This window comes from Egretta garzetta, unplaced genomic scaffold (genome assembly GCF_000687185.1).
Source record: "Egretta garzetta isolate BGI_Z169 unplaced genomic scaffold, ASM68718v1 scaffold105, whole genome shotgun sequence".
Classification (NCBI taxonomy): domain Eukaryota; kingdom Metazoa; phylum Chordata; class Aves; order Pelecaniformes; family Ardeidae; genus Egretta; species Egretta garzetta.
The window spans coordinates 1,727,763-1,743,202 of NW_009259598.1; the positions used below are offsets into that span (position 1 = coordinate 1,727,763).

General features: G+C 62.0%; 1 protein-coding gene across 4 annotated transcripts in view; it reads right to left on the reverse strand.

Moving 5' to 3' along the window:
- Positions 1-5,529: 5,529 nt before the first annotated feature.
- The window catches only part of LOC118452225 (trithorax group protein osa-like), an 18,805-nt gene continuing 8,894 nt past the window's right edge, over positions 5,530-15,440 (reverse strand). Inside the window, exons 2-15 of one of the 4 annotated variants that reach the window (XM_035893771.1) lie at positions 13,227-15,320; positions 10,142-10,259; positions 9,736-9,849; positions 9,359-9,520; positions 9,116-9,270; positions 8,974-9,076; positions 8,641-8,777; positions 8,411-8,544; positions 8,170-8,301; positions 7,770-7,886; positions 7,402-7,614; positions 7,084-7,242; positions 6,385-6,492; positions 5,530-6,043 (exon numbers count right to left, since the gene is read on the reverse strand). In XM_035893771.1, coding sequence (XP_035749664.1) covers positions 5,861-6,043; positions 6,385-6,492; positions 7,084-7,242; positions 7,402-7,614; positions 7,770-7,886; positions 8,170-8,301; positions 8,411-8,544; positions 8,641-8,777; positions 8,974-9,076; positions 9,116-9,270; positions 9,359-9,520; positions 9,736-9,797 — 1,665 coding nt within the window. In that variant the 5' untranslated portion in view covers positions 9,798-9,849; positions 10,142-10,259; positions 13,227-15,320 and the 3' untranslated portion in view covers positions 5,530-5,860. Of the gene's footprint in view, positions 6,044-6,384; positions 6,493-7,083; positions 7,243-7,401; positions 7,615-7,769; positions 7,887-8,169; positions 8,302-8,410; positions 8,545-8,640; positions 8,778-8,973; positions 9,077-9,115; positions 9,271-9,347; positions 9,521-9,735; positions 9,850-10,141; positions 10,260-11,191; positions 11,388-13,226; positions 15,321-15,440 lie in introns of those variants that run through there. The other 3 variants (XM_035893770.1, XM_035893769.1, XM_035893772.1) reach the window with 3 other exon arrangements.

Sequence of the window (15,440 nt, forward strand, 5' to 3'; positions counted from 1 at the left end):
CAGCCAGTGGCACTCAGCCTGCCCAACTGGTCCCTCGCACGTCCCTTCTGGGGTTGTGCTGGCGGGGGGAGCGGCTCCCCAAAGGACCCTCCTCCATCTCCCCCTGATGCCTGGTCCAGGCTCTCCTGTCCCTGTTTTGAGGGTGGGGGCAGGCAGGGAGCATCCCTGCATCCCTTTTGCTGGCCAGTGGGGAAGGGCAATAGCAGGCCTGCCCGGAGGCTGTGAGGGAGGGCAGGAAGGAAGAGGGGACCAGGATGGGGAGCAGAGGAGACAGACCTGTTGGGGCTGCCTGGCTCCTTAGCATGGGAGGCGCGTACCACTGTCACCGTCTGGGGCTAATTACAGGGACTTGTCTACAGCCCAGACAGCTGCCAGCCAGCATAATCACATCAAACTGGGCTGGGCTCCGCAGCACAGCCCCGTGGATTCACAGTGGCCAGGAACCTTGCCCTCTCCACTCTCCCCCAGCATCACCCCACTGGGCTCCCTGCTGATGGCCCTGGGACGAGGTGCCCCATGTACCCTGCCACGTGGCTGTGGCCACGAAGGCACCATCAGCTCTGCTGAGTCTGCAGAGCATCCAAGGGGTCTAATTACAGCAAAGCCCCAGTAGATTAGACAAATGCAGCTTGGAGGTTTAATAAGCCAAGCACAGCCCAGGACTGCCATCCACCTCCCACGAAGAGGGCAAAGCAGAGACGTGTGTTACCCAAACAAGGCAGAAGTAGAGCTGGGACTGGTCACTGAGCCCACGAAGGTCCCCATTCAGCATCTCCAGGGACACGTGCAATCCTCCTGCACAGCTGTAGAGCCAAGGCTGGCTACTGGCCCAGCACTGGTGGGGGTATGGTGGTCCTTCACCCAGCCAGCAAGGCAAGGGCTCTCTTTGGGCTGCAGATACACAGAGTTGGGTCGGATGATTTCATCCCTGTGCAGGTCCTAGAGCTGAGCACAGCTTTAAAAGCGCCACACAACCAGCCCTGCCACCTTTCTGGACTGACCCCAGGGCTGGCAGACCCCAAGCCCCAGCAAGGAGCAAGCAGCCCTTTTGTTTTCTCCGGCTGATTAGCCAATCTGTAGCATTAATCATTCACCCAGGTGCATGGCAGGGAAACCTGAGCTGCCTGGGCTGATCCCACCTGCCCCCAGCTCCAGAGCTGGCCATGTTTTGGGTGCAAGACCCCGGCACCCCAAGATGCTGCATAGGAAGGGGCAGCTGTGGTGGAGGGAGCACACTGGGAGCAGGGGCTGCGCTGGGGGTGTGGAAGCTGTTTCGTGGGAGCAGTGGGGATGCGGCTGCTGGTACTGGCCAGGATGGGCAAGTGGGGGCTAAACCAGATGTGCAGAAGTACCATCCCAGCATGGGAATGAACTGGTCCTCGTGGCAGGACCTAGGTGCGTGGCCTGGGGGTCACCACCCCTCACCCCTCAGCCTGAGCCCGTGCCAAGCCGCTTGCTGTATAAAACACTTTCCACAGCAGTTGATCGGTCCATGGTGGGCTCTGCACGGGGTGAGTCCAGGGGTGTCCTGGGGTTGTTTGGTTGCAGCACCCAGAGCAGTGGCTCAGCTCCATCCCACCCGCATCCCACCCTCACTCCCCAGCCCAGGGCAGGAAGCGTGGGCAGAGGGCGTCGGGCTTTGGGCCGGTGTCCAGGGAGCCCCAGGAGCCACCGCATGGCCATCTCGCCTTTGTTTTGGAAAGCCAAGCCAGGAAGGAAGTGAACGGTGAAAAGCGCCACATGGGGAGGAGGGACAGGACTGGACGGGTTTCCACTGCGTAACCATTAGCCAGGCGAGGTGGTGCTGGCTGGGGGAGCCGGCTGCCGGGGCAGGACCAGCCGCTCAGGGGAGAACAATAGCAGCCCGAGGGGAATAAATTATTTTCCACTGAATTGAGCTAGACCTCGGTCTCCTCCCACTGCCCTGCTCAGGGACAGGCCACTAGACCCGGGATTAGCCGTGCCAGCAAAGGACTGGTAGCAGCCGAGGAAAATCTCCCACTGTGGGTGAGCGAGTGGCCGGTGACATTTCCCAAAATCTGTTTCAGCTTGAGCCCCAACACCTGGGGTCTTCCCTGCCCGGCTTCAACCCATCACCATCCTGTCCGTGCCCCCTGCTTGGCAGACAAAGCCCCAGCCCTGCCGAGCACCCGTGCCCTCAATGTGGGTTTGCTTATAACCCCCGCAGAGAAAGGAGCAGCCCCCCAAAAGCCCCTGGACTTCTGCAGGGGTTCAGCCAAGGTCGAGGTCATGGTAGTGCTGAGCATCATCCCGTCTGGACCTGCCTCGGGGTCCCTCCCCGGGATGAGGGGCTGCTCGTCCTGCTGCCACGTGGAGAAGGTCCCCACGTGTCCTGGGGATGGACCCCTGCTCCCTGCCTCACCGAGGGTCTCTCTCGAGGGGCTCCCTTTGCTCCCCGCTCTCCCCCAGCTCTGCGGGTGCCATCCACGGGTGGTACCCGCAGCCCAGCACCCCCAGCCCTGGGATGAAACACACATTTTAGCAACCTCGAGCAACGCAGCTTAATCCCCCTAAAAATCTGCTTGTGTTTCTCTCTCCTGCGTGACATCCCAAGGTCCCGGTGTGCTTCGGCACCCGCTCGCCGCAGCCTGCCTCTCCCACCGACAGGATCCGGCTCCGCGCCAGGGCCCTCCTGCAGCAGCTGCCTCCTCAGGACTGCGATGTAAGATGTGCATTTGTTGGGTGCTGCCGACCCTGGGCTTCACCCATGGTCCATCCCTCACCTCCACCTCCCCATGCAGGAGCGGTACTGCCCCGACCTCGCGGAGGAGGAGAGGAGGCAGCTACGAGCATTCAGCGCCCGACGGAGACGGGAGGCCCTGGGGCAGGGGCTGGCATGTCCCGTGCCAGGTCCCTGCCATGGCTGTCCCTGCAAGAAGGTGAGGCATCCCCTCCCCTGGCACCAGGCAGCACCCATTCCCCCTGGGGACCCATCCCCGAAAGCCAGCCTGACCCCAAACCACGTGTCCCTCTGCCTTGCAGTGTGGCAGGAGGCTGAACAAAGGGGACCCAGGGATTTCGGCATCTCGGCTGGGGGACCAGTTCTGGCACCCGTCCTGCTTCTCCTGCCACTTCTGCCACCAGCCCCTGGTGGACCTCATCTACTTCCAGCAGGACGGGAGGATCTACTGCGGCCGGCACCATGCTGAGCTCTTCCGCCCCCGCTGTGCCTCCTGCGACCAGGTGGGTGCCAGGCAGGGGAGAGGCTTTGACCCCCCTTTTGCTGTTGCTAAAAGCTCCTGTGCTTGGCTGGGGGCTGCAAATGCAGCAAGAGCCGCTGATGGGCAGGAGGAAAGGTTCCTTCCTGAGCCTTGCAGAGAGCCCCATGCCCATGCCAAGGCACGGGGGCTCCTCCTCCTCTCCTTGGCACAGCAAAGCATCCTCCAGGCTACCGTTTTTCTAGCTGGGTGTTTAAAAGGATGGGTCGTTTTCCCCCCTCCAGCTGATCTTCATGGAGGAGTGCATCGAGGCAGAGGGCCGGCGCTGGCACCTGGAGCACTTCTGCTGCCTGGAGTGCGACGTGCCCCTGCGCGGGCAGCGCTACGTGATGAAGAGCGGCCGGCCCTGCTGCTGCGGCTGCTTCGAGAGCCTCTTCGCCGAGCCCTGCCAGGCCTGCGGGGACCCCATCCCGACATTGTACGTTTTCATCTGGTGATCTGGTGAGGGTTTTTGTTGACCTTGGACCGGGCTCAGTGGAGGGGGGGCCCCCCCCCCCCCCCCGCCACGGCCGGCTCTTCTGCTCCGAGACTTGCAGCCTGGGATGGGACGCATCCTCCACCGCCTCTGACTCCTCCGACTCGGCTTTCGCCTCGGCCCCGTCCCCTGACTCAACGCCCCTCTCCCGAGCTGGCCCCGCTGGCAAGACCGTGCCGGGGACGGGCAGCACCTCGGCAGCCGGGGGCTGCAGGCAGCGGGTGGAAGGAGCAAGTAGGGATCCTACTGCTCCGTGTGCTACATGGCGGGAGGGGAGCGGGAGCCAAACCAGGCTCTGCTCAGCCCCTGGGTGCTTTAGGGGGGGTACGTCGCATGGGTGCAGCCCAACCCAGGGCTGGAGCAGCAGTGACGAGCCCCCAGCCCACGTCCCGCAGGAGGGCGAGTGCTGGCAGCGGGGGTTTGGTACGACCCTCCGTTGCATCCTGAGGCAGCCCTCACTGCACGAGGGGCTGTGGGCAAGGCAGGCTCAGCCTTCCCCTTCCTCACCCGTCTTTGCTTTCCTTCTTCCAGAGGCGTTTCTGGATCAGGCCTCCGTGCATCCAGCGTTCAGGAGCCTGGAGGACCACGGAGAAGCTGCTAAGGAGCGGAGCAGGGATGCTGTACACACAGGGATGCTGGGACCACCAGCCGGACACCCCTCCAGCCCCCAGCCCAGTGCAGAGGGTCCCAATGAGCCTGGAGCCCCCAGCCACCCGGTTTTGGGGGACCCTGACCCCCGAACACCCACAGGCAATAGAAACCCACACTTCCGAGCAGGCACATCCCCTGCCCGACACAGCACACAGCTGGAGGACATTGACCTGCAGGACATCACAGAGGAGGATGACTCCTGGTGTCCCACCTGCTCTTCATCTTCGGACTCGGAGGAAGAGGGTTTCTTCTTTGGGAAGCCCATCCCCAAGCCCGGGATGAGTTCCCTGGGCAGGGAGCCCCTGGGGAAGGCTGGGGGCAGGACGGCAAAGCTGCGGGGCAGCAGCAAGCACTGCAGCGTGTCCTAGCAGCGGGGACTGGGGGGGTCCTCGACTGGCACTGCCGTCCTGCCAGCCCCTGCCATAGTCTCAACACGTTCCAAGTGCGTTTTGGATGCAGCCCAAGGCTGCTGGGGAGAAGCTGCTGGGATCCTTCCCCTCCGGCAGCTGCTGGGAAAGCACAGCCTGCCATTCCTGCCGGCCTCTCCCGCAATTAGGAACAGGTAAAGCAGGTAGGGAGCAGAGAGCCGGCGGCCCACACCAGGGCTCCCATCTCTCCGACAAGGTGGCAGCCCCGGAGAGCGCAGGGGAGGGCGGCTGAGTGCTTAAGACAAGGGCAGCTGCCTGCATCGCCCTGCTGCTGGGGACCCTTGGGGACAGGAGGGGTGCTGGCCACCAGGGTTGGATCCTTCCCTGGGACACATCCTTGAAGGATGAGCACCACTGCCAATGCTCTCTATCCCTGGTGACACCCTGTGCCCCTGCTGCCATGGGGAGGGGACCAGGGGGGCAGCTCTGCTGCTGACGATGCTCCAATAAAGTTTGGCTGAAATCTGAAGACAGGAGAGCCACCACACGTCTGCCCCATTCCTCCCCACCCCAGGGTCACTGCAACACTGTGGCCATGCCACCAAAGGAGCATGATCCTCCGGGGTGGCTGCTGCCCTCTGCCACAGCCAGGGGTCCCCCCCATGGTGGGTTCACTGTGGGACCCCTCCCTCACCAGTCCCAAGAGAGTGGGACCAGAATGACAGCGGAGTAAGGGCTGCAAAGACCACAGTTGATTTATTTTTAGATTTTTAAACCAAGAACAACCCCCGGGGTTTGGGGGCACATCCCTGTGAACCAGAAAAGGAGCAAGGAGCCGGGGCAGAGAGGGGCTCCCTGCAGCCACTCTCCTTTCCACCACCCCCCAGCATAACCAGCTCCCCCTTCTGCTGCACATACAGGTCTGGGCACGGCTAAAAGTAAGCATCCCCCTCTTCCTCCATCTCCAACAGAGATGGTGGGACTACGCCAGCATGTCCATACCACCTTGATCCAAGGGCTCAGCATCATCACCAGCACCCCAATGGACTGACATAGCTCCCCCCAATCACCCCCCTGCAACCCTAGCTGGCGAGAGGGGGTGTCTGGCTGCTCACCCCGGGAACCCCTCAGCGGCTGAGGGTGGCTGAGTCGTAGCTGTTGATGAAGTCCTCCAGCTCCTGGAGGTGATGGATCCGGCCCTGGCGGAGGTTGGCCCTCAGCGCCAGCCCCAGCGCCGGCTCCATGGAGGGCTCCTTCTGCAGCAGCATCGTGGCCACCACCGCGATGGTCAGGCTGAACTGCTGGTACGACTGCAGGGCAGCGGCGCTGTGTCAGCATGGGGCACCCCAAAACCTTCCCACCAGCTGTGTACAGCCCTCCAGGGATATTTTTTTCCCTGGGGCTGGTCCATGAACTCCCCAACAGCCTCTGTGCCCCTGCAGAGCCCTTCTCACCCATAAGCGCCTTCCTCTGCAACCACCAGCACCAGGAGGGGTTTCTCCCCAGTGACCCCAAAAATGCCAAATTCACATCCCCCATCACCTGGCATCGCTCCTGCCCCATGGTTCAAAGGGTCCTGGGGCGAGCCCCCCCCACCCCATGGCTGGTCCCAGACCCCCATGCACCTCAGCTGGGGTTCACCAGGACTTACCAACTCGATCTCCTCCTTCCTAGCAAGGACAGCGGCGGAGCGGAGGTCTGCGCCGGCCGGGGATGATGTCAGGAGCGCAGAGCAGAGCTGGCACCGGCTGCCTGCAGCCTGGGCAGTAGAAAAAGTGAGGAGGGGTCAGATGCTTCAAAGGGGAGATGGACCGGGCAAGGCTGGGGCCAAACTGGGGCTGCTGGCACCGACTGCCAGCCAGGAACTGGTCACCCTGCAGGGGGACCTGCTGGGACCTTGGCTCCCTGGGGTGCTGGTTTGCCCCCCCGCCTCAGGTGCGGGAGCTGCCCCTCACCCCCCCTTCCATTCCAGCCCCGGCAGCATCGCCGCCGAAAGCCCCACTAGCAGATTTCCCCATTAGGCTCTAATTAAGCCACTCTGCAATGCTCTCGTTTGCTTCGTTAAAGCTCGAGTCCCGGGGTTGTTCACGCTCCAGCACGCTCTCAAGCCTCTAGTTATTTTTTTGGCCTTCTTCCCAGCTGTCTCCCGTTTATCGGCATCTCCGGCGCAGCCGGCACCAGGGCTGACACGGGCTCTGCCTCCAGACAAAGCAGCGCTTTAACCCCAGCCCATAATCCTGCAAACAGGGAGGCCAGAGGGATCCCACTCCACTGCTCCGGGGCTATGGCATATCCCCCAGCACCCCAGGGACACCTTGGGGTGAGTGCAGGGGAGCAGCTGACCCCGTACCGGCTCCGTCTTGACAGACCCAGGAGGATGCTGGGTCCTCAGTGAGGTCTCTGGCGTGGCACAGATATCAGAGCAAGCCTGGCTGGGCTGTGTGTCGGGCTCTGCAGTAGCTCCTGATGGGACCTGCGAGTTTTCGGATGGCTGATGGCCACCAAGAAGCTGCGGTAGAGAAAGTGGCTGGGGAAGGAAGGCAGCAGCCATGCAGGAGCGGGGGGAGCCAGCGCTGCCAGCACACCCCTGCCTGCAGCAGTGGCCTGGGTGGGCTCTGCCCCAGAGGGGGACACGCCACGGAGCTGCCCACCACATACTGAGACCCACCCCATCATGGGCAGCTTCTGACTCAGCTTCTCCGGCTCCACTCGGCAGATGCTGCTGTCCCTGGGAACGCGGGCAGAGCTCAGCATCCACCTCTCCAGCGGAGCTGGCTGCCACGCGGACCCTCTCAGCAGGCTCCGATGGGGCTGTTGGACCGTGGGGAGGTGACCCGGCATCTGCACCAGCTTTAGGGACACTTTGGCTGCACGGCTCTACCTGTGCAAAGCGTTACAGATGCATTGCAGAGCCCATGGTGAGGGCTGGCAATGCCACCCAGGCAGGGGAAAAGAGGTTTGCAATGGGGACTGCAAGCTCCCACCTCCCCCCGGGCACTGTTTTTAGGTGGGAAGAGGACATGCTTTAGCTCATACCTCAAGGTGCTCACTGGTCCCAGCAGAGCTCTGCTCTGGCAGTGCTAGCTCTGTTTCTGAAGCAGAAGGGCCCTGGCCGTTGCTGCCTGCAGGTTCCTGCCTGGCTCCTGGCTCGACCTGAGGACATGCAATGGCATGAGGCCGGGGCACATCTGGCCCGGGGAGAAGAGCTGGGGGACAGGATGGATAGGGAAAACCCAAAGGAAACCACGAGGCTTTGCAGCCCTGGACAAGAGTCAGGAAAATGTCCGTGCCTGGCAAAGAGACAGCGAGGCGAAGAGCAAAAGGGCTGGATGAGAGACAGAAGGAAGAGGTTACGCTGACCGAAGAGACCCCTGAGCCAGGCACCTCCAGGGGTGCAAGCACCCCGCCTGCCCCCAGGAGAGGGGTGCTCTCCTACCGGCGTCGCTCCTGCTGCCTGCTCTGGCTCTGGAGCCTCTGTTGCAACCTGGGGATCAGTGGCTGGGCTCCTCTGAGGGGTGCTGGCTGGGCTGGGGGGCTCCGGGATCTTCCTGCTCACCGCTGGTGGGTCCTGGGGGAAACCATGACGGTTAGTGGCATGGGGGCATCGCGTGGGGCTCAGACCGTGCAAACTTGTGTCACTGCTGGGTGCTGGGATGGGGGGGATAAAATCCCACAACCTGAGCCATCTGCTTCCTGCTCTGCGCACCATCTTTGAAGGAAGGAAGTGGCTGGGAAGGATCAGGGTGCTGCGGCTCTTCTTTGATCTTTGGCCAGCAGAGGGAAGGGGAGGACCTGGAGGATGGCGGATGCCCTGCAGAGCAAGAAACACAACCGGAACAACTCCTCGCTCTGCCTGAGATGCTGGTGAGCAAAATGTGGGGCCCCTCAGTACAGGGCTGGCACAAACCTCTGGTGGGCCAGGGACGTGGGACACGCTGGACCAAGGTTAACTCTCGGTGGCTGCGGCGAAGGCGTCGGTAGCGCTTCCCACCCAGGCCACGATAGTCCCAGGACGGGCAGCCATCCTGGAAGCCGCCTTGCTCCCTGCAGGAGCAAAGGGAGCCCCAGGGTGGGGGATTTAGGCTGGAAGAGCAACCCCCCCTACCCCAGTAAGGCCAGCTTCAATGTTGCATCACCTCTTGGCTCTGCACCGGAGCAGATCCTGGCCCCCACACCCCTGCTCACCACCCCACGGCTGCACGGTCCCCCCGTACCCCTCACCCTTGGCACGGGCACCCACCCTGGCAGGCTGGCGGGGGGCCGGGGAGGGTGCCAATCCTCATCAGGGAATTCAGGCCAGGCAAAGCAGCTGGGGCCGGGCAGCGGCTCCTGTGGGGAAGTGGCTGGGTTTAAACATGGAGCAGGACGGGGGATGCTGCAACTGCAGACCCCCTCCAGAGAAGCCCTCGGGTCCTCTCTCTCCTCTATCATGCCAGTGGGGTGGCGGGGGACAGTTGTGGGGTGCCCATCTCCCATCCTCCTCGTTCCAAGGAAAGTCATCAGGGCCAGGGAAGGGTCTGGGGTCCTGGGGACAGGGCTGCAATGGCAAATCACCGCTGGTGAGGATGGTGGCGCGCTGGGGGTAGCCACATAGCTGCCACCCCCTCCGCCCACCTCTCCCTCACCGGGTGCCAGCCCTCTCTGAAGCAATCCTCAGGTCCTCGGCCATCTTCTCCATTGTCCCAGGGGGGTGGCGGGGGACAGTCTTGGGGTGCCCATCTCCTGTCCTCCTCGTTCCAAGGGAGTTCGGCAGAGCCAGAGAAGGGTCTGGGGTCCTGGGGACAGGGCTGCAACAGCAAATCACCACCGGTGAGGACAGCAGCTCACTGGGGTGTTTCGGTTTTGCTGTGGTTCCCCCTCCGTGCCACAGCCCTCAGCTCTTTCAGCTTCTCCTGCTCCCAGAGGAGCCCCCAGTTTTGGCCAGCCCGGATTTGTAGGTGAACCCCAACAGCTCAGTCTCACCTCACTGCACGGCTGCTCGCCCCAGCCCCTGCCCCCTTACCGGGTGCCATCTGCCCCTGCCTCTCCTGTGCTGGTGCTCCCAGGGCGGCTCATCCCAGACATCCTGGGGGCCGTGAGCGTGGAGTGGTGGTGGTCCAGCCTGCCACGGACCGGGCTGCAGAAAGAGCACAGGGAGATAAAAGCAGGATGAGACCTTCACCTTTGCCCTTGTACTGCTGGGTGCTGAGCTGGGACAGGGAGCCAGAAGCCCGTCTGCCCTCCTCTCCCAGCCAAGGTCCCAGATGATTCCCAATTCTTTCCCGTACCGCAGTGATGCTCTCCTGGCTCCTCGGCATCCCGAGTGACGGAGCAGCGGGCACCCATCCTCGCCCCGCAAAGCTCCCCCACTCCCAACCACACTGGCAGCTCCAGCTGCGTGGCAGAGGGAGGGTTGCAAAACCACCTACCTCCCTGCGGGAGCCCGGGAAGCCCCTCCTGCAGCCCGAGGGTGAGAACATCTCTGCCAAAAGTTTGTCCTGGCCTCGGTCCCAATGAGGAGAAGGCCCCCAGGAGGTCAGCACCCAGCTGCAAAGGGAGAGGCGAGGGTGAGCACGTCCCACAGGACATCACTGCCGTCTTGGTCATGGCTGCTGGCCAGATGCCACCTGCAGCGCTCCCGGCTCTGCTGAGCCCCGAGCACTGGGTCACCTCCAGAGCCACATGGCATCGCCGCCAGTGAGGACCTGCAGGAGATGGGTGAGCTGGGGGCCACACAGACCCCACTCCCCACCCCGGGATGGGACACAGCTCCTGGCAGTGCTGGGGCTGCTCCCTTGGGACCGGGTACCCCCGCACCCTGCCCGAAGCTGCTCTCCCTTGCCTGTCCGAGCCTCCGCTTGCTCGCAGCCACGTTTCAATTGCCCCGTGCAAACCGCACAGGTCACAGCACCCAGCAGCACCACCCCGCTATTGTCCTGCGGGATCCCGGCCGAGCTGCTCTCTGTCCCCAAGGCTGGAGCAGGGACAAGCTGCCTGCCGGGTGCCCCTGGCCAGCCTGGCACTGCAGCAGGGTGCACGCCCCACTCCAGGCTGTGTCCCTGCCCCTTGCTGCTCCCACGGGCAGCCTGGCATGGTTTGGGCTCTCAGCAGGGGCGAGGGGGGCTCAAACCCTGCAGATGCAAAGGGGCACTTCCCAGGCTCCCCAGGGGACAGTCTTTGCGGCTTCCCCACCGCTGGGCCACAGCGGCTGTGTGGGTTGGAGATCGGGGTTTATCGCAGGGGATGCAGTCCCAGCGAGTAGGGGATGCTCTGACCCGAAACCGGCTGAACCCAGCCCAGCAGGGGCACTGGGCTCCCAGAGCCACCAGTTAACACTCGCAGCCTTGACCCAGGCTGGCAGGAGTTAATGGCAGCACTGGCACCACTCCTCAGCTCAGAGGTCAGCAGGGACCACGCTAGGGCAGTAGGGAGAGTAAAAGGAAGAAAATAACACTTTTGTCCCCAAACTGAGGTTTTACCTGTCAGATCAGTCCCGAGTGGCCCTGGAAAGCAGCTCGCCTGCCCGGAGAGATGAAGCACCCACCAAGGAGTGTGGGACGGAGACCCTTGCACCCCAGCCCAGCTCCCCCTACCCCCAGCATTTGCTGAATGCAAACCAATAGCAAGTGGTTGCTGATAAGAGCCAGGTGCTAATTCCCCCCCAGGGAGCTGCCTTGGAGCCCTCCTGAGCACTCGATTTCCATTCCTTGAAAGCCAAACTGCATTACCCTCCAGGAGCTTTTACTCCTGTTTGCAGAGCATTTCCTTACACCGATTTCTGCTGAGAATAAACACTGGCTAACAGGAGAAGCACAGACATACCAGCAGATCCCCCTCATTTCCCGAGGGGTGCACAGACCCTGGGCAGCACCTCTTCTCAAACCAGCCTCTGATAACCAGGGACAGCCAGATTCCTCTGGTTATCAAAGATCCCTCGGCAAACCTGGTTTAAAGCAGAGTTTGATGCAAGACCTGCAAACTCTGCACCGCATCAGCCTCTGGGTGCAGCCCCTGTTCCTGCTCCGTCCCACCATGCATTCCTCCGACCCTGCACCCCCAGGGCACAGAGCATCCGTGCAAGGGGGGACCCTGCACCCCCAGGGCACAGAGCATCCATGCAAGGGAGGATCCTGCACCCCCAGGGCACAGAGCATCCCTGCAAGGGGGGACCCTGCACCCCCAGGGCACAGAGCATCCGTGCAAGGGAGGATCCTGCACCCCCAGGGCACAGAGCATCCCTGCAAGGGAGGATCCTGTAATAAATAAATACATAAGGAATTTGTTCTCAAACCGGCAGATGGGGGGAAGGTCCCCCCCTTACTCCTTGTGTTTTTTGTTACATCCTTTGTTTAAAGTCACTGTTGTGCAAAACTCATGGGACCACTTTCTGATACATTGATAAATTACCAATTCCTGAGTGGCGACATCCTGCTAAGTAAACAAGCACGAATCCTTCCTGCCTCATGCTGGTCCAACATGGCCAGATAAGGAAAGCAACTGACCTACAACGTGGAGGAAGACTATGACCTTTATCCTCACGACCACCAGGAAGATACCAGGATGTGCCACGTAGACCTGGGACTACTAAACTACAAGAAGGGACTCTGGTGGGGGTGAGGTGCGCGCCGTTGGTGGAGCAGGAGACTCCCTGGCTGCCCAGCGTTGTTTTGCCTGCTTGATTGCTTGCTTGAATAAATTCGGTCTTGATAATCGGCCTCAAACGCTTATTACACAGGGCACAGAGCATCCGTGCGAGGGGGGACCCTGCCCCCCCAGGGCACAGAGCATCCGTGCGAGGGGGGACCCTGCCCCCCCAGGGCACAGAGCATCCGTGCGAGGGGGGACCCTGCCCCCCCAGGGCACAGAGCATCCGTGCGAGGGGGGACCCTGCCCCCCCAGGGCACAGAGCATCCGTGCGAGGGGGGACCCTGCCCCCCCAGGGCACAGAGCATCCGTGCGAGGGGGGACCCTGCCCCCCCAGGGCACAGAGCATCCGTGCGAGGGGGGACCCTGCCCCCCCAGGGCACAGAGCATCCGTGCGAGGGGGGACCCTGCCCCCCCAGGGCACAGAGCATCCGTGCGAGGGGGGACCCTGCCCCCCCAGGGCACAGAGCATCCGTGCGAGGGGGGACCCTGCCCCCCCAGGGCACAGAGCATCCGTGCGAGGGGGGACCCTGCCCCCCCAGGGCACAGAGCATCCGTGCGAGGGGGGACCCTGCCCCCCCAGGGCACAGAGCATCCGTGCAAGGGGGGACCCTGCATTCCCACGGCACAGAGCCTGCATGCCCAGCCCCTGCCTCTATCCAGCTCCGGCATCACCTGGTTTAGCCACATGGTCCCCAGGATGCTCCCAAGCCTTGTGCCAGGCGATCTGGGGGAGCGGGGCCCCCCAAAGCTGTGGCACAGCTTGCAGGGAGGAGGAGGGGAAGGGGACTGGGGAGACAAGGGTCCAGAGAGCGCAGTGGCCCTGGCAGGACAGGGCCCAGCAGGAAGGGACGCTGCCATCGCACTAACCTTTGCCACTGGGTTTGCCGAGAGCTGCTCGGGGCCGACGTGCCGCTGAAGCCACCTGTGTCTGTTCACCCTCTAGCACCAGAGCCGGGTTTGAGCCCTGCACACAGCATCGCCACCCCGCAGCAGCCCCAGGGACAGAGCCCGCTGCGGCTCAGAGGGTTTCCCAAGCCTGCTGTCGGTCCGACACATCCCCTCCTGGGACAGCCAGGCACTGGGCACCACTGCCGGCACCTACAGCGTCTCCTCCTCCCTATTTCCATGCATTCCCCCAGGGAATGACATTCCCAGGAGTTTGTTAGCACCAGCCACATGTGTCAGTACAAGGTACAGACATCTCGCCCAGCCCCGCGATGAGACGCATCACCTTCCTAATGCTTAAGGAACATCTGCATCGTGTCAGGGTCTGACAGCAGTGGGAGGTTTTGCTGAGGGCTGGGAACACTTTGATAACAAGCTGGTCCGAACTGGTCTGCCCAGCAATGCAAACTCCTTCATCAACACAGAGCAGGAAGACGAGTTTGCGACCTTGCAGGAACGCGGGGGGGAGATAAGGGAGAACAGGGAGGCTCGGGCTGAGCCTGCTGATGCCAAACGTTAGCAAAGGAGGAGATAAAAGGGAAAGCCCCAAGTCTGAGGTGGAGTAAAATCCTTCAAAGACAGCAAATGAGCGGCACTGTTCACAGGGACAGGGCAGCCCATGGCCCATCAGAGCTGGCTGCTTCTCAACCTTGCTCCCACCGGGAAGATAACACACAGCTTTCCAGCCGGTTGGTTAATTACAGTGTCTAATAGCTATAAATCAATTAACTAATGCAGTGGATCAATTAGCTCTTTGGGAAAGGAATACAGCAGCAGGGACAAATGTGGCTGCAGCCTGGATGGCCAGTGTCGCAGTACGTCCCCCTCGAGAGCCGAGTAGCTCCGTGGCCAGTGCAGGTCTTCTTACTGGCCTGGCTTTGGTGACCTGGGTGTCCCCAAAGAGGAGGATGACCAGCTCTCAGGGAGCAGGGAAATAGGAGTAAGAGGAAAGCTATGCTAATTGCTAGGAAACTCTGTGTAATAAGCTATGCTGACTGCTAAAACCTTTATATAAAAGCTCTAATTACCACTACAACCCTGTGGCCAGTTCTCATTCCACAAAGGATCCTTAAAAGAACCTGCCCGTCCCTGCAGCATCGGGTGACGCACAGCGCACCCCACAAGGCGCAAACCGCATCGGGTTTGGGGCTCTGCAGCGACCGCCTCTGCTCGGGCCAGGTTACTTCTGCAGGTCTCAGTCCCACAACCCGCTTTGCCCAGGCACAAGAGCTCAGGCACAGGGGAAGGTGCGGGGTTGAGGCCCCGTCTCGGTGCACCGATCTGGTCCCAGCTTGCCCAGCGAATGCCCTGTCCCACAGGTAACCAGCCGTCACGGTGACCCCGGCTGCTCCGTCCTGGATTGTTTGATGTGGAACCACGTGGGCATGGTAATATATAATCTGCTGTCAAAGAGTGTGGAAATGGAGGCAGGGACGGCCACAATTACAGTGCGGTTAGTGCCAGGGCACTGAGAAAAGGTGATGGATGCCCAGGTAAGCGCCAGCGCAGAGCGCCCTGGCAGCACGTACGTGTGCAAGGCTTAATGGTGCTAATGAAGGCGCTAATTTTGCTGTCAGGAAGTCCCCTCCTGATGGAAACAGGCACCTCCCAGGGAAGGTGGTGATGCCCCGGGTGGCAGACGGATTTTTTTTTTCCCCCAAAAAAGCCTCAAAAGCTGAGAGGGGGATTGCTGGGAGTAGGGGAGTGGGCAAGGGAAAGGCCAAGACCCGCTGGGGGCTCACGGGGCGGAGGAGAGTGATTTGAGAACTGCAAACCAGAGCGAAAAAGCAGGAGGGAGTCCAAGGGAAAGGGAGGATTTGGGAACAAGGGACAGAATGAAGGTTCAGGCACAGGCAGGGAGGGAACAGAGGAAACAGGAGAGACGTTTTCCAAATGCCACTGCTGCAACACCATCCTGCCCACAGGTACCGCTGGTGCTTACTGCTGAGCGCTGTCCTTTTGGGGTGCAACGGGGCGGGTTACAACGGGCCTGGCTCCGGGATCCAGCACCTGCACCTGGAAAATTCAGAGTCAGCCAGGAGGGAGGTACCGGCCCACGGCCCGGCCGGGGCCAGGGCCCACGCAGCGCTTCTGGCATTCATTCCCTCAACCTCCCATGCGGTTTTTCCCCATATC